Source organism: Ostrea edulis, chromosome 4 (assembly GCF_947568905.1).
Source record: "Ostrea edulis chromosome 4, xbOstEdul1.1, whole genome shotgun sequence".
NCBI classification, from domain to species: domain Eukaryota; kingdom Metazoa; phylum Mollusca; class Bivalvia; order Ostreida; family Ostreidae; genus Ostrea; species Ostrea edulis.
This window is the reverse complement of record NC_079167.1, coordinates 55,979,463-55,997,655: the sequence shown is the minus strand read 5'-3', so window position 1 is coordinate 55,997,655 and position 18,193 is coordinate 55,979,463. Positions and strand designations below refer to the sequence as shown.

At 37.0% G+C, this 18,193-nt stretch overlaps 2 protein-coding genes across 2 annotated transcripts; one reads left to right on the top strand and one right to left on the bottom strand.

Moving 5' to 3' along the window:
• Nucleotides 1-8,390: 8,390 nt before the first annotated feature.
• LOC125671465 (pre-mRNA splicing regulator USH1G-like) lies at nt 8,391-12,298 on the bottom strand. The gene is made up of 2 exons (XM_048907217.2): nt 11,954-12,298; nt 8,391-9,940 (listed from the first exon to the last, which is right to left on the bottom strand). Exons 1-2 carry the CDS (start codon nt 12,115-12,117, stop codon nt 8,644-8,646), a joined length of 1,461 nt encoding a protein of 486 aa, XP_048763174.1. The 5' UTR covers nt 12,118-12,298; the 3' UTR covers nt 8,391-8,643.
• Nucleotides 12,299-13,858: 1,560 nt separating this feature from the next.
• On the top strand, nt 13,859-15,088 carry LOC125669060 (uncharacterized). Its single transcript, XM_048903507.2, has 2 exons — nt 13,859-14,099; nt 14,157-15,088. The coding sequence occupies exons 1-2, from the start codon at nt 13,859-13,861 to the stop codon at nt 15,086-15,088; spliced, it is 1,173 nt and encodes a 390-aa protein (XP_048759464.2).
• Nucleotides 15,089-18,193: the final 3,105 nt, after the last annotated feature.

Below are 18,193 nucleotides of genomic sequence, written 5' to 3'. Positions count from 1 at the left end.
ATGACCGCGACATTCCTTTGATCTTTGCAATATCAGGAAGGGGTGTTAATAGTGAGGTTTATTCCATCGGTGTAGGTTTTATTTATATTCAGTGTTTGTTATTTAGAAACCATCACTGGATGCAATACTCTATATTGACCGATTTTATGTTTTGCGCATGTTTATTCTTATTTAAACAAAAAAATCTTTCACATTCAAAGCTATCATTTCCACACCGTATTACTGATGCATGTGCCAAAGTGCCAAATAAGTTATATAGTGTCAAGCCTCAGGTAGTCTACATTTCAGGCCAAACAAATTACCCCCCCCCCCTCTCTCTCTCTCTCAACTAAACAGCCTAATGGTATCTATAATAATTGCATATTTTATACCCATTACCGTGCTGACCAGATTAGCGTTAACCATTCCTTGTTTATTAAAACTGTTTTGACCCCCTCCTCTTTTCGGTGCTGTGCACCCTATCTACGCCTCAATAGAGGTAGTTTCAAAGTACATGTACATTGTAGGATCACCAGGAGTATCGGAAACGATACATAATATACCCATCTCAAGCTTATGTAGGGTCCATCATCAAGCGATATACTTTCGTTTGTATGGTATGAATAAAAAAAACCTAGCTTAAAAACTGTGACAAGACAAGACAAACCGAGAACCGTGTGTGTAAAACAGTTCCCAAAAATTGATTAAGTTCAGCTACCTGTAAGTTTTTCAGATATCAAAGAAAATAAGAAAATTGCTGGGAATCAAAGTCCTTGCATCTTCAAACTGTTTACAAAGGCCTTAGCCCGAAAACTGTGAGAGGAGGGTTTTTGTTTTTTTTTTAACTTTTTAAAATTATTTTTCAACAAACATTCTGTAAATAGTTCATGGTATATCTTCATAATATACATGTAATATAGAATTACAGAAGTGTTTAGTCATTTCAGAGAGAGAGAGAGAGAGAGAGAGCTATGAAAAATTTTTGTTTCATCTGTTCCAAAGGGCATCAAATTTTTCAGTATCACCATTTTTTTTACGAAATAAATTTTTGTGTTTCATAGAATAACTTTAAAAATGATATTGCAAAACGCACACTCAAATTTTTCTCTGTACACCTTGCTGTATAAATATGATGCTTTAACCAAAGGATGAGAGTATTTTGTATACCCTTGTTTTTCTCAAGGATGCCTATTATAAAAGACTTTTTTGTAAAGACTTCAAAATCAGCTGGAAATGATTGAACACAATTACATTCTCATATTATATGTTCTATTGTTTCCTCCTCATTGTGACAAAAGGTACACATTTTTGAGTTCACTTTTTTCAAAATTTTAAATAAAAATGAGTTTGTTGCTAAAATTTTATCAAGTATTCTATACTGGAACCATTGAAGTTTACTATTTTTTGTAATTATGAAAGGTATTTTGTGGATTATTTTCCACTCAGTATTATCTATTTCTAAGAGCTCATTCCATCTTGTTTTGCCTGTTGTCACAGATGATTTTTTGTTGAGAAGTTCATAAAAGCATTTGGGTTTTTTTGTTTTTTTGTTTTTTTTTTACATTTCAGTACATTGTATATGTTTGACATAATAAATGGATTTGCCAACTTTTTAAAACTTATGTTTTTGCATGAATGATGCTTGCATATTCTAAAAAATTGATTTTCACATTCGGATAAGTATCACAAAAAGTTTCAAAACTAAAAACACTACCATCTTCTTCAATAATATCGTTTATGTGTCTGATGTTACTGTCAAAGAGTTGTTTATTAAAAAAAAATTTCCCACCAATATGAATCATATGATTATAAAATAGAGGTGTATCTGCAGTAGCATTTCATTCTGTACAACCCAGGATTTGAATACATCTATCCAAAAGTTATTTTTCGAGTATTTCAAGAGTAACTTGACATATTCAATCCCACAAGAAATGAACCTAGTTAGTTCAAAGCCAGGTATTAAGTTATTAATTCCCCTGTTTGTGGAAATAAGATGTCGTATCCAGAATAATTTCATTGATGCTATGAAAATTTTTAGATTAATCATCTTTAGACCTCATATTCATATTTCTTAACAAGGACATCTTTTCTTCTTTTTTTTTACTCTATGAGTTGAACCATTTCATACAAATGAAAACATAATTTTTTCTAATTTTTTACAATAAAACACAGATGAGTTGGGAATAGACATAAAAATATGATTCAATAGGGGTAGAACTAATGTTTTAATGACTGTAATCTTGCCAATGGGGGTTAGATGTCTTTCCCCCCATTGATTTAGAATGGATTTGATTTTTACTAATTTTGGATCATAATTCAACTTAGGCATTTTGTGAAAGGAATTTTAATTGGACAAACCATGTACAGTGTACTGACTTTGTATTATTTCTTCAAAACTGGCTAAGTTCAACAACCTGTTACTTTCTCAAACACTGAAGAAAGTCAAGATCCTTTCCACATGCACATCTTCAATATCTGTACAAAAACTCTGTAAGATAAGAAGGTCCTCACTTGAAAACTGTGGAAGGAGTTAGACGGACAAATCACATACCTTCCATATAACATTAAATTTAAAATAAAGTGGCAAAGCTTCTGCAAGGGAGGTCGAAATGATTCAAGACTGTAACATGGTATAGAGTGATCCACAAAGAACTACAAAGCAAGATTTAGCTTGAAATGTGACAGAGAAATAAAAAGAGAAAACCCCTAATGGACAGACGAACAGACATCGTTGTACCGTAATACGTCCCGTCTAAAGACGGACGGTTAGAAATATCAAACAGTCTATCGAACAGAACAAAACCTGGATCAGCGAAAGTACAATGATGCATGTCGTAGACCAAATCCATTAACAAGGAAGGTCTTCCGTCGTTCTGTAAACTGCGAAACAGAAAATGATGTACAAACACGCACGCACGCACCCACCCACAATCAATCAATCGAGACAGGCTACTGACAAACAAGTTGATGTTACAGAGGCTTCAACAGTCTGGTGGTTTAAAGTCAGCATTTCGCCAATTCTATGGTCGTTATAATGATCTAGTTTGCCAATACAACCTATCATTGGGTCAAATGCTGTTTCATACCGACTGTTAAGCCGTTCTTGGCACGATGATTTTGGCTACGGATTCTCTGTAAATTTTACAGATTAGTTTAAAGTGCAAAAAAAATGTGGCACTAATATGCTTCCGTAGATACACCTCACCTGAACTAGAGAATAACGTGAGGTCACGCGGCGATAAATGACAGTTTTTAGAAACAAGTACAAATAACTAATTTATTCGTAATAATAAAATGTCAACAACCGAATAGGTCTTGATTTATCAGATCATGATTTTAATTGCTCTCTAGGCCAGGTTTTTCATTTTCACGATGTGTAAATCTAACCTTTGGTGTAAATTCTTGCATTGTATCGAAAGAAAATTGTTATTACCTTTACACTGTGGTATCACACTCAGCATCAGCGACGATGAGCATCACTTAGCATATAATACTTTTAGAACCACTATAAGGTAAAAGTAGTAATCATCGGTTAATCAATTAAAAAAAGAGCGTCACCATCGTTCGTTTTTAATTTCTGTCTTTCCAGAATCTAGTAAGGCACAAAAAAAAAAAACAAAAAAAAACCAAACAAACAAACAAAAAAAAACAAAAAAAAAACAAAAACAAAAACAAAAAAACTAATTGTCAAGGAGCGACAATTGGAAAATAAAACGTCTATTTTTTTCCGAAAGCAAAAGTGTTGGCTTTTCTAGGACTGCTCAAGTCTGTCGCGGACAAGGCTTTAACCCGAGTTCTACTGAACGAACTACAGTGGCAGTGAATTTGACATACTACTACCGTACATCAAAAGTGTAAATGCGACTGAAACAACAGTAATCATTCTACAGACTACGAAATACATAAGTGAAGAAAGTATGCCAAATCCCTCGGACGAGACCATAAATACAGAGTGGCAATGTCGATGTTGGCTCGATATTGATGTCAGAAACCGAAGGTTCAGGATCGTGTTTATTGCAAGGATATGTAGGGATCGTTTTTCAAAGTTAACGGGGTGTGTGGGGGGGGGGGGGGGGGTGGGTGTGAGTTGACAGCCTGAAAATTCTTGACAAACAAAAATATAACCAACAAAACCGAAAAGGTAGTGTTGTCCAAACTCCAAATCGGTTTGTTTTGTGTGTGTTTTCCTTTACTGCATAGGTTAATTCTATGGCAAGCCCTTTTACTATTTATTCGTAAAATAAGATATCTCTTTAAATAAGAGAGATATCTTTATTGGTTAAAGAGATATCTCTGTAAGTTAGAGAGATATCTTTTTACGCTAGGGAGATATCTCTTTAAGCAAAAGAGATATCTCTTTAAACAAAAGAGATATCTCTTTACGCTTGGGAGATATCTTTTTTCTTTGAGAGATATCTCTCAAAGCTAGAGAGATATCTCTCAGAGAGAAAGATATATCTCTCTAGCGTAAAGAGATATCTCTCTATCGATGTAAAAAGAGGTATCTCTTTAAGTTAGAGAGATATCTCTTTAAATTTTCAAAAAGAGATATCTCTTTAATCTAAAGAGATATCTCTTTAGACCCCCCCCCCCCCGGTGATCATAATGACTTCTCCCTGTTGCATTGTCATTGAAATGATGTAACCCTATTTTTTAACCAAGCAAAATACTTCTAGTGTACAAAAGGCTGGAAAGATTGAAGAGGTGGTTGGGGTAATATTGTCAAGTTGCCAAGAGGCGAAATCTAGTCTAGCTCGCATTTTTCATCAGTTTATTGTCTTTGTTTTTTGTTACCTGTACATGTATACATTTCACATGCGGTAAAAGGCAAAATCTTCGAACGGGATTGTAGCCATCAGGGTGTTGCTTAAACGCTGAACGGAAAACGAAACGGAACGGAATTTAAGAATTAGAATGATTAATGTAGATAAGATAACGGTAAAAATCGGGGGGGGGGGGATTCATTTTGATTAAAATCAACAATTTGGGAATTGTTTACAAGCGATATTACAATTTTATCTTAAAATTTTGCATCATAAATTGATTAATGGGTAGAGAATGAAAAGAACACACGTGGTTTATACCCCCCCCCCCCTTTATTGTATAAAGCAATAATAATTCATGATCTTATTTAGTCAACAAGTTAAACATCTTTTGTTTGATTTATCATTTTTTAACTAACAGGAGACTTAGTAAGTTAGTAACCGCAGGACTCCAATCCTACATAAGGAGGACTTCTGGCAGTTAATTTTTAAACGAAATACTTGTATAGCTTAACATTTAGATTAATAATGAGATGACTTTTGATTCCATTCAAGCATAAATTCTGTGTTAGCTTTTTAGCTATTTCATATATTATGAAATAGATCTGTTAATTCCTCTTACTGTTGGTCGTAAACTTCACCCTTGGTTTTGTTTCAATCTTTCTTTCCTGTTGTATCTCTTCAGTTTCAACACTAATCCGCAGGATATCGGTAAATGTACGAACTTTCACATAGATGCATCCCAAATGAGGCAAAACTTTTTTTCACCGGACTCGTTCGCTTTAAAATTTGATGTGATACATAAATGTATATTGTACCAGGTGTAGAACTAAATTCAAATTCAGCTATCTTAAACATATGTAGTTCGATTAAAAGCACGTTCGATTTAAAAAGGCTATGTTTGAGGAAAATTGTTCAAAAAATTATTTCATCTTTTACAATGTTGTTTTCGGGGGGAGGGGGGGTGTACCTTTTATTCATTGGATGGGCTCATAAAAAATATTTTCTTACTATACCAGCCAGAATAAAGTGATAGATTATAATTCAAGTCTTTATCAGTATATTACCTTATTTATTTTTTCTTCATTTGTAAAAACAACATATTCTCAAAATCGGGGGGGGGGGGGGGGAATGACAAAGCCGGGGAAAAAGATGGTGCCAATAGGCGCTTGCTTAATATTTTTATTAAAACTTACTATGCAAAATATTAAGCAAGCGCCTGTTAGTACATTCATCCACAAAACACACTGTGTAAAATTACATAATAATGCATTAGTATGAGGTATCAATATGAAATGGTGGATTCTGAGGATGACTTCCTGTTCTCTCTGTAATTTCTGCATTCCTTGTTCAAAATAAGCCTTTTGATTTTGCAAAATATTGATCTCCTCATAACATTATTGCATAATATATTTTCCGTTTTCCGTTCCGTTCCGTCTTCCGTTCCGCGATTTAGAAACACCCCAGCCATCATGGTAAGATTTGCTTTGGCGGGCTTCCGTTTTAGGGAGAATTACTTAAGTATTCAAACTAATAAAAATATTGGAAAGAGATATATCTTTCTCTTTGAGAGATATCTCTTTTTCAACGATTAAAGAGATATCTCTTATACTTTGAGAGATATCTCTCTAGGAATTCTTAGAGAGATATCTCTTTAAGTGAAGGATATATCTCTCAAAGTAAAAGAGATATCTCTCAGAGTAAAAGAGATATCTCTTTAAGTGAAAGAGATATCTCTCTAAGTGAAAGAGATATCTCTTATTTAGAGAGATATCTCTTAAAATTAAAAGATATCTCTCATTTTAAAGAGATATCTTTAAAGATATATTTCGTTTAATTTAAAGAGATATCTTATTATTATTGAATAAATAGTAAAAGGGCTTGCCATATAATTCATCAGTTCAAGCTCACAATTTTTACATTTCCAGTACCATTCACTGTTGGTATAAAAGGGGGAGAGGGATAAGCAAATATATCTTACTTTTTCATGTGAAATAGCTAACTTTCCATATCAATGTAACAGAACATATACGTCTTTAAAAAAGTGGGCAAGCAGCCCCTCTTCCACCAAGCTTGCTACGTGCCTTTCTTGTGGTTTTCTAACAAAACAACTCACATTCGATAGTGAGGATTTTTCAAAATGAGACATTGTTAAAATGTTACGTCAGACTTGGTTCTGTTGGCTGATATCGTTTCCATTTCGTGTAAATAACATCTGACATGGATATAGATAATCAGAGTACTGAGCCCCTAGCTTTCAGCCTATAGGGATGTCTTCCATTGTGAATTAAACCATTTACTTCAGTTCCGTAAAGTGACTATCTTCAAATTATGATGGTATACCAGTTCTAAAATAATAACATGTGACAACATTTGGTAGAAAGGAAGCAACGGAACTTGATTTTTATATCCACATGAACAGGGAACAGTTTACGTGTTTTCGTGTAAACTTACAGAATTGTTACATGTAGTTCTAAATCAAACAATGATAAGTTGAATTATTATTGGTGCAATTTGATATATCATGTCTGATAAAACTGATAAGATAAAATTCAACGCATTATTACTGTGAAATTCACATCGATTAAGTTGGAATAAATATGGTGGACAAATAAAGAAGGAAGCCGACTCTGTGTGCGAGTCCAACGTCAGTCAAGGAATATCACGCATGTTCAGGGAGAAAGGCTCCAACCATGGTAACGGAAAAAAAAAAAAACATTGGAAGATCACATATGTTCAGGGGAAAAAAGCTCCAAAAAAATAAACATTGGAATATGTTGTTATGCCAAAAAAAAAAAAAAAACACAAAAAAAAAAAAAACCACAAAAAAAAAACACAAAAAAAAAACAAAAAAAAAACAACAACCCCCAAACAAGAATATCAGTAAAACTGATGGATACTCCTCGAAATGCATCTGACGAATGAACTACTTCATCTAACGAATGACTCGCATGATGACCAATAACTGTTGAAATATTGTTAAATGGTTTCTTTGGCATACAAATGGTATAGGTTGACCTTTACAAAATGACCTTGAGTGACATTTGTCTGAAAGTCATTTCCCTATCACTTATTTGTGTGATATATGATCAATACATGTCCAAAACTGTTGAAATAAGGCACTTTTCTGTATGTAAGAATTATATTTCGAGTGACCTTGACCTTTCCAAAATTACCTTTAGAAGACCGCTTAGTCCAAAAGATCCATAATTGTTGAAATGAAGCATTTTATTCATATATATGGTATATGTTTTGAGTAACCTTGACCTTTGGAAAATGACATTGAGTAACATTTGTTTGAAAGCCATATGCCTATTACTTATTTGTGTGGTATATGATCAATCCCTCTTCAAAAACTGTTGAAATAGAGAACTTTTTACCTATATAAGTTATATGTTCTGAGTGACCTTAACCTTTCCAAATTGACTTTGGTTCTCAAGGAATATTTGTGATCAATTAGATCAATTTCTGATGAAAGGTTTAGGAGATGTTAGCTCGGACGGACGGACAGACATGACGACTCTGAAAATCCAAGATCACTTTTACATCATTGATACAGGCTATATCAATGTAATGAAATTAATTTAATTCGATGAAGTTTATCACACAGTTTGATTTAGAGGAAAACTCAATTTATCAGGACTAGGGTTATTACTATGATTGCTGTTTAATTATTTTCACTCTGGATATATAAATAAAATACACCTTTCCTTGATGTGTCACAAATGCAATGATACAGAAATGCTTAACATGTTCATTCAAAACGTTCAACGCCTTTAAATGCAGAGAAATGTATCAAAATCTGATTACAGAATTACATTTGAAAACTTAAAATCGTGTACGTTGGACATATTATTTTTTCATCTGCAGCAGTAATTGTAATCCAAATAGAAAATATTGTTCACAGGAAGGAGTCTTTTATTGCCGATGGTGTGGACAGTAGTTCTTTCCTGACTTTAATTGCTTTCTGTATCTTTCGCCTTGGTCCAAGTTTCAATCCCAGCTGTTCAAGATCTTCTTCAGCCAATGTCATTAAAGATTTCAAGTCTACATCTTGATCTGTGAATAAATGAATGTAAGGGCTTAACTCACAAGACGCCAGAAACCGGATTAAATCTGAGAACTCGGTGTCTTCCTCTTCATCGTCAGAACACACTTCATCTGGGTTCCAAGGCACATTTTGACCATCCGTCATGATGTCATTTTGTCCGAGACTATCAGAGCTTCCACTATCGCGATATGATTTTGTTCCGTTTACCTCGTCGTCAAAACTTTGATCCAAGAAATCAGCTGAAGCAGAGCGACCCATTGCATTCAAAGCTCCAGTAACTCCAACTCTCGATAAAAAAGCAATTTTCCCGAAGTTTGGTCGAGAAAAAATGCCTGGTTTTTCTTCATCTTCTTCGTATCCAACTGAACCATTACTGTCTACTCCCGAATCAAGCAAATCAGACTCACTTTTCCATTTTGTGCTGTTCATCGACACACCGTTCACGCCCGGAAACACATTGGACAATGGCTTTCTGATACCGGTCTCAGTCTCGCGATTCGTCACGTACATGATGTCAGAACCCATTCGCACACCCGCTGTTCCTTTTATGGAACGCAAAGTTCGCTTACCATCAACATTTTCACTTATCTTAAAATCACCTGATGGCCCAATATCTTGAGTACCTTGCTTCTGCAAGATCTTTTTTTGTGCACCGCCTACTCCTCGCCTACCAGGCTGCACAATTTGCGAAAACGTGGTGGTCCCAACGTTGGCACTGGGATATTTCTTTTTCGGTTTTAGTCTCATTGTTAAAGTTTTGAACGGGTTTTTGCTTGGAGGTTTGAAATCGGGATCCATATGTTCCTGCATTTTGCGCTGCTCCTTTTCTGCATACTTTGCTGCCTCTTTCTGTCTTCTTTCCATTCTCTTGATATTCTGTTCAGCATCTCTGGTTGCCTTTTCACGCATTTGTTGAACGACTTTGGGATTTTTTTGCTGATGTTTCGACTGCGCATCGTCCAGGAATGCAATTATATCCGTTTTGTCTTCCAACATGGCGATATCCATTGCCGAGTGATAGTCATTGTCAAGTGCCCAAAGATTGCAACCGAAGTTCGCAAGAAATGAGACTGTGTTCATGTGGCCGTATTTTGCTGCATGGTGAAGAGCAGTAAAACCCTGCAAGTCACATTTATCTGGATCGCCACTGAAAAGAAAAACAAAACACTAGTTGTAACAGCAATGGCTACCTGTACCAATATCTTTACTGCTTTTTGTTGACTCTTTGTTGCCTACATGTAAAACTTATACGGTACCAATTTTGATGCATCAGATGCGCATTTCGACAAATAATCTCTCTTCAGTTACGCTCAAGCCGAAATTTTGGAAATCCAAAATGGAGTAAAATTCGTCTAAAGATCAGAGCTTTGCATGAGGGAGAGAATGTAATTGCAAAGCCCACACGTACACCAGACATACAGTGTATTGTCCTTTCTTTGTTCACATAATGCTGAGACTTCTCTTCAGGATTCAGGTTTGTATGAATATGTACTTAGTCTATTAGTAAATTGTACGTCGGAATTCTTCATCCAATATTTGCACTTAGGGTAATAGGGCCAATTTTATTTTTGTACAATTTGACACAGAAAGCAAAGATGTGGAATTTTTCATTTCTAAGTACTAATAGCAATGGTTTAATTTTGTTTTTGTACATCGATAACTGTATCATTTGACGCAGAAAACAATAAAGATTTAATTTTTTCAACTTCTGACTGCCCATGGTGATGTGGCTGAACAATTGCATCCTTTGGACCCCTACTGCTTCCCTAATGATCCACAGAATTTACCCTTTGAAGGACATGACCCTTCAATGAGCAAACTGACATTCCCTTTGAAGTTTAGTGAGAAGACCGTATGCTCGAAAGAATTGATGATGTTATAAATTTTTATGTAAAAGCCATCTTTCAGCAATGACAAACCAATTTCTGTGTTTATAATTCCTTAATCGATGGCTAGGTCATAAACAGATCGGCAAGGTAATATGGAATGAAGTATGGCGCCCTATATTATCTGATTATATAACACGCTTAAAACGGTATATCTCTTGATTTATTATCTATAAAGAGCACTCGTTTCTAGGTTTTCGATGAGGACAAGAGAAAAATATATCAGACCTAAGACGAGTTTCAAATGGTCACTACTTCTGCAAAGAATGCAAAGATAGTGAAAGCTTTTGAGAAAGTTTCCCTGATTATTTGATCAATACTATCTGTGATTAAGGTGGACAAAGAAAACCAAACCTGTTTCTTCAGAGAGAGGCCAAGAGAAAATTGCCCAGTTTTAAATGGAAGATTTTGCCTTGTTTATATGAAACTGGGATATCGGTACTGACAAGCAATGAAATACATTGAAGTTTGGATTTGATTAAGACAACTCTATACTCACATTAATTTAATATATTCCTAAAACAGGGGGAGTGGTAATTCAATGTGTATATGGAAGGGTAACTTAGTGCTGGTTGAGCATTGCTATGTAATAAACCAGGACTATTTGCCCTAAAATAACTTCCTAGTCCATCAAAATTCGTAATATAAAAGGTAATTTCCTACTGCACATGTAAAACGTAATTTAAAGATATTTGCACCCATTATGAATAACTTTCAGATTGCAAGTACCATGGATAATGATGGAGAAGAAAATACTACCTATTCTTGAATAGTTTTAGAAAAATGACATTTGTAGTGGGTTGTTCGCGCCTTGGCAAGTCTGACCAAATATTTCCGTACATATTGATTTTTCGTTGATAACGTTATAAAATTTATCTTGAGTCAACACGACACCTGGATAGAACACAGCACGGTTGCATTATTCTTGTTTTAGAGGAGAACATGAAGCAGTAAATGTCTTTGCAGTTTGAAATAAGATTCCTATTTATATACAATCTATCCGTTCAAACATGTCAAAGAATTTCATTTCAGTTTGAACATCGTCTTGTTTTTGGGAGCGGGGTCCATATGTCATGAGCGTGTAAATTACTGACGGGAAATATGAAACCAAGGACTTTGATCATAATTTATATTTATCTAAAGGATGATATCTTGACGTAAATATGTGGATCATGTCAGATAAGATTATAACAGCTCATCAGTACTTCCTTTTTCAAAAAATGAGAAAAGTTCGACATGTTAATAAATTGCGTTGTATACAACTCGATACATACCTTCTTCCTACGATCATTCTCAGTGCTTCTAGATTCCCAAAGGCTGCCGCGTACAAGGTAGGCGTCATGCCATCCTCATCGGATGTGTTCAGGTCTTTCTTTGTGGCTATTCGTAGAATGTCCAAGTAGCCATCTTTTGCGGCTCGGTGGTACTTGTCATCCATTTCTGTGGTTTAGATTACATAACAATTGATTTTCAGGAGATATCAACGCCTTTCCTTATCGTTTTCACCAAGCCGGCCTTTCCAGTCGTCTATCATGCACTGCGGTGCAATCGCTATATGGGATTGACGGTGAATTGAACTTTTCAGCAAACCTCATGAATATTCATGATTACATGTGAATTTACTGATAAGCTCAGGTACATAGAATACCTGTTCAATTTATTTTAATCTCTGATAACAATGCTAACAAAACTTCTCCGCTCTTTTGTCAATGAAATTGGCTAAACGTGCACGTGGACAGGTAGATGTATCCGATTTATTACAGTGTCGGACCTCAGTTCAGTTTGGGCATTGAAAATGGCTTGGTCGGAGAAAATGTTATTTAACCAAGTATTGGGCCATCAATAGGTACTTCACTGTCTGAAGTTCCTACTTCACAACTTTTTATGAACAAGGCTGATGGACTTTAAAATGTGGGCCCTGAAACGGGAAGTTATGCCGAACGCCTGTCTGCAAACCGTTATAAATAAATCTTTCCTTTCACAGGCATTGTATGGTGATGAGTTTCAAATGTATCCTTGAAATATACACTCATGTGGATGTAATGTATTACCAAACTCCTACTCCTTTACGCTTGACCTTGCTCTGTAAGAGTTTGAGGTATTCTTTTTAAGTACACTGTGAAGGTTTGTGTTTAATGTTTATACAGATGTGTTTGGTTTTGATTTTAAATCACGCAATTTTTATTTGTAAAGCATATATTCACTTACATGTTTCATCTTTGAAGGCCTTTCCTCGCCCGAGATTATACACCTATATATAGTGTATTAGAAATGTGTAGCTCTAACTACATTTTTCAGAAATCCGTCATGAAAAGGGGGTTTTAAAACTAAAATTATCAATTATGACTTATATGATTGCTTTCTATTTACCAACCATCCCCATGCTCCGCCAATTGAAGGGAGGTCTTACAATGTACTTTGTACACCACCAATCGTGCTTGGTATTTATATTATCAGAGTCAATAATACTGTACGATTCAAGAAATTTAGAATACAATGTATCTCTAGCAAGTTGTGGGTGAGTTGTCAATCAATGGAACTATAGGAAATAGAACACAAAAACAGAGGAGACTCCATTCGTCTCCACCTAACATGGACAGCTAAAGAAAAAGGATCAAATTGAAAAGGCAACGAGATCAGAATATAAAAAGGTCTTGGTATGTTAACAATTCCGATGTTAAAAAAATCTTCAAAAGAAAAACGAAGAGGTCAGAAAAGGGGAAATGTATATCAAATACTTTACCACGTCATGTTAGATTCTGGGACTACTCTGATACACGGAAGAACAATAATCTTTGTCAGTTAATCAGTGAGACTATATATTGAGTCCGTGTCTTGGTTGAGAGACGTGTTCCGAAATACATTGCATTGCGCATGACACACTATTCCCCAGTTCGGCGAAGTCGAACAAGTGCTTTCACCCAATTGATTAAAAAATAATCTAATAAAAACACTAACGAAATCCCTAAATGTTAAGGTTCAGATCTGATTTTTTAAAATCCTGAATAGGATACATCATTTACTCAAACTAGAAGAAAGCGGGTTAGAGGAAAGAGGATCAGGGGAAATCCAGTAATGAGGAGAAAGCGAGTTATAGGAAAGAGGATCAGGGGAAATCCAGTGGTGAGGAGAAAGCGAGTTATAGGAAAGAGGGTCAGGAGAAATCCAGTGATGAGAAAATGGGTTATAGGAAAGCGGGTCAGGGAAAATCTAGTGATGAGGAGAAAGCGGGTTATAGGAAAGAGGATCAGGGGAAATCCAGTGATGAGGAGAAAGCGGGTTATAGGAAAGAGGGCCAGGAGAAATCCAGTGATGAGAAAGTGGGTTATAGGAAAGAGGGTCAGGGGAAATCCAGTAATGAGGAGAAAGCGGGTTATAGGAAAAAGGATCAGGGCAAATCCAGTGATGAGGAGAAAGCGGGTTAGAGGAAAGAGGGCCAGGAGAAATCCAGTGATGAGAAAGTGGTTTATAGGAAAGAGGATCAGGGGAAATCCAGTAATGAGGAGAAAGCGAGTTATAGGAAAGAGGATCAGGGGAAATCCAGTGATGAGGAGAAAGCGAGTTATAGGAAAGAGGGTCAGGGGAAATCCAGTGATGAGAAAGTGGGTTATAGGAAAGCGGGTCAGGGGAAATCTAGTGATGAGGAGAAAACGGGTTATAGGAAAGAGGATCAGGGGAAATCCAGTGATGAGGAGAAAGCGGGTTATAGGAAAGAGGGCCAGGAGAAATCCAGTGATGAGAAAGTGGGTTATAGGAAAGAGGGTCAGGGGAAATCCAGTGATGAGGAGAAAGCGGGTTATAGGAAAGAGGATCAGGGGAAATCCAGTGATGAGGAGAAAGCGGGTTATAGGAAAGCGGGTCAGGGGAAATCTAGTGATGAGGAGAAAACGGGTTATAGGAAAGAGGATCAGGGGAAATCCAGTGATGAGGAGAAAGCGGGTTATAGGAAAGAGGGCCAGGAGAAATCCAGTGATGAGAAAGTGGGTTATAGGAAAGAGGGTCAGGGGAAATCCAGTGATGAGGAGAAAGCGGGTTATAGGAAAGAGGATCAGGGGAAATCCAGTGATGAGGAGAAAGCGGGTTATAGGAAAAAGGATCAGGGCAAATCCAGTGATGAGGAGAAAGCGGGTTATAGGAAAGAGGGTCAGGGGAAATCCAGTGATGAGGAGAAAGCGGGTTATAGGAAAGAGGATCAGGGGAAATCCAGTGATGAGGAGAAAGCGGGTTATAGGAAAGAGGATCAGGGGAAATCCAGTGATGAGGAGAAAGCGGGTTATAGGAAAGAGAGTCAGGGAAATCCAGTGATGAGGAGAAAGCGGGTTATAGGAAAGAGGATCAGGGGAAATCCAGTAATGAGGAGAAAGCGAGTTATAGGAAAGAGGATCAGGGGAAATCCAGAAATCCAGTGATGAGGAGAAAACGGGTTAGAGGAAAGAGGATCAGGGGAAATCCAGTGATGAGGAGAAAGCGGGTTATAGGAAAGAGGATCAGGGGAAATCCAGAAATCCAGTGATGAGGAGAAAGCGAGTTATAGGAAAGAGAGTCAGGGGAAATCCAGTGATGAGGAGAAAGCGGGTTATAGGAAAGAGGGCCAGGAGAAATCCAGTGATGAGTAGCAAACAATTAACATTCGGGCAACAGTAAAAGAGAAAGGCCAGCATGCACTTGTTAAATGTAGCAGTAGAGGAGCAGTTGAAAGTTTTTCAGGTGTATACATTGTATTTTATACCAGTGATGGATTATTTATAGTAAAAATACAATGCATGTACACATGATTTTCATTACACACCTGTCTTATGATAGGACGTAATGTTCTACAGTCACGTCTGTTTGTCTATCTGTCATTGTTAAAAATGCTCAAGATATTTCCGATATATATATGTCTACCGTCTGGATTTTCTGCATTGATTTTCCTTATGTTTTTGAATACTGAATTGAGATATATTGTATACCTTCCCTGTAACAAGAGTACCGTTTGTACAAAATTCGTCCCTGAGAAGATTACTGGTATATAGGGTGTTTTTATCAAAAGGTGTTACTTAAGGTAGTATGTCATATTCTTGTAAACTGAATGGAAAACGAACAGACATCGCTATACCTTAATACATCCCGTAAAAAGATGTATGAAAATATGATTGTTTGCATTATAGGAATGTTTGATAATCTGTAATAAACACACAGTTTAACTTAAAGGGAGAATTTACTTGCTTAAAATCTGTGAGAGGAGGTAGATAGACAAATCAAGAGTCAAGAATCTGTGTGGAAAATATTTCCTCCAAATTAACCAAGTTCAAACATAAAAAAAATTCGAAATTGTTGAGAGTCAAAATCCTTGCAATACACACATCTTCAAGTTGTTTACAAAGGCCCTAACTTTAAATCTGTGAGAGGAGTTAGAAGGACGAACCATGCACTCACGTTATAATATTTACGCAGAACTGACTAAGTTCAACAAGGTGTGAGTTTCTCAAAAATTAAAAGAAAATCAAAATACTTGCTACATGCACATCAATATTTCCTTAAAATTGACTCAATAAAAATTAAAGTAATTATTTTTTCAAAAATTGAAGGAAATCAAAATCCTTGCCACATGCACATCTTCAATATACCCATATAAGCACTGTTAAATAAGAAGGTCCTCACTTAAAAATTGTGGGAGGAGTCAGACGGACAGATTATGTACCCTCCATATAACATTATATTTTTTCAAATAGGGGGTCAAAACTGAAAGAGAAATGGATCAAAATGCAAAAAGATCCACAAAGAAGATATATAGCAAGTTTCACCTTGATATGTTACAGAGAAATGATAGTAGAATGAGAAAACCCGAACGGACAGATGGACATACAGACATCGCTGTACCATGATATACGGTCCATCTAAAGACGGGCGTATAACACTGTGATGTAAAAGTATACGGTACCAATTTTGATGCACCAGATCCGCATTTCGACAAATAATGTCTCTTCAGTGATGCTCAACCGAAATGTTTGAAATCCAAAGTAACTATGAAGTTTTGGAGCTAAATATAGCCAAAAACAGCGTGCCAAAAAAGTGGAGCCAAATTCGTCCAAGGATAAGAGCTATGCACGAGAGAGATAATCCTTAATTTTGAAATGAATTTCTAAATTTTATAACAGCAATTAAATATACATCCGTATTTTCAAGCTAGTAACGAAGTACTAAGCTACTGGGCTGTAGAGACCCTCGGGGACTAACAGTCCACCAGCAGAGGCCTCGACCCAGGGGTCATAATGTAAAACGTATACGGTACCAATTTTGATCTGATGGCATCCGTCGATCTCGGGAAACCATGGAGTGTGTGCCGCCTGAAATTCAGTTGGTTCTGACGGAGGAACAGCGACGGCTGTGACTATAGAGACCGATGCGGGAGCGGCATGCCCTGTTGCAGTTGTTGCATGTGAATATAGCGTCTCCTGGTGTCCTCTGGTTGTTTTTGCGACGGATAGCTGTTTTTATTCCTTCGTACACCCCATGGATGTTGCCTGCATCGGCTGACGACTGAATACTTTCGCAGAGTTGAAGCCAGCAGTCGTTGGCGCAGCGTCTATCTATCCTCTGGGTTTCGCTTCTTGCTGAGCGCAGAGTTTGCAGTGATGACTGGGTAGGTTGACGTTTGTGCTCTAGTAGTGCTGTTCTTTTTTTTCTCCAACACAGTGTTGAGCTCGTTTGAGTTTTCTTCAAACCAATCCTGTGTCTTCCTCTGCTTTCTCCCACAGATGGTAAATGCAGTGTTGTAAATCGCGTCCTTCAGGTGGTTCCACTTCTGCTGGGCATCGCCTTTTTGCGGGATTGTCTGGAGTGAGTTTTCCAGGGTTTCTGTGATCATCTTTGCTTTTTCTGGATGTTTTATCACACTAGCATCGATTCGCTTCTTTCCTACAGACTTTGCGCGGTGAATTTTTTGGGCGGAGTCTGATTTTGCAGCAGACCAGGGAGTGATTTATGTCGCAGTTAGCACTCTGGTATGAACGTGTGAGGAGAACATTCTTCAAGTTGCAGCGCCCTGTGAGAATCAGATCCAGTTGGTGCCAATGTTTCGACCGTGGATGACGTCATGACACTTTGTGTTGGGGCTTGGTCAGGAAAAGGAGTTGGTGGCGTATAGCTCATTTTGTGTGTACACAGCTCAAGCAGTCGTTGTCCGTTTTCATTAAAGCTCCGAATTCTGATGCGACCAAGGCAGGTTGGCCAGGAGACATGATCTGCTCGTTGCTGGGATTCCCTGAACCACTGTTTGCAGCTGGTCATAACACTCCTGTTTGGCCTCCTGCGAGGGGTGGAGGGTAGGAGCATACACACTGATTAGGTTTACAGGCCCGTCCGTAGTGTGAAGACGCAGGGCTAGGATTGAGTTTGTTCCACCTTCGCTGAATTCTATCATCGCCAGGAGTGAATTTCTGATGGCGAATCCCACACCGTGTTCTCTAGTCTCCTCTGGGCTCTTCCCTTTCCAGAGGATAATATTATCCTTCTCGCGCAGTGTACCTGAG

Bases quoted from the DNA above. Each gene is read 5' to 3' on its own strand.
- LOC125671465 (XM_048907217.2), bottom strand. From the start codon at position 12,117: ATGGATGACAAGTACCACCGAGCCGCAAAAGATGGCTACTTGGACATT. The intron at 9,941-11,953 runs GTATGTATCGAG...TTTTCTTTTCAG, and splicing joins AGAATGATCGTAGGAAGAAG to TGGCGATCCAGATAAATGTG.
- LOC125669060 (XM_048903507.2), top strand. From the start codon at position 13,859: ATGGGTTATAGGAAAGCGGGTCAGGGAAAATCTAGTGATGAGGAGAAA. The intron at 14,100-14,156 runs GTTAGAGGAAAG...TTTATAGGAAAG, and splicing joins CAGTGATGAGGAGAAAGCGG to AGGATCAGGGGAAATCCAGT.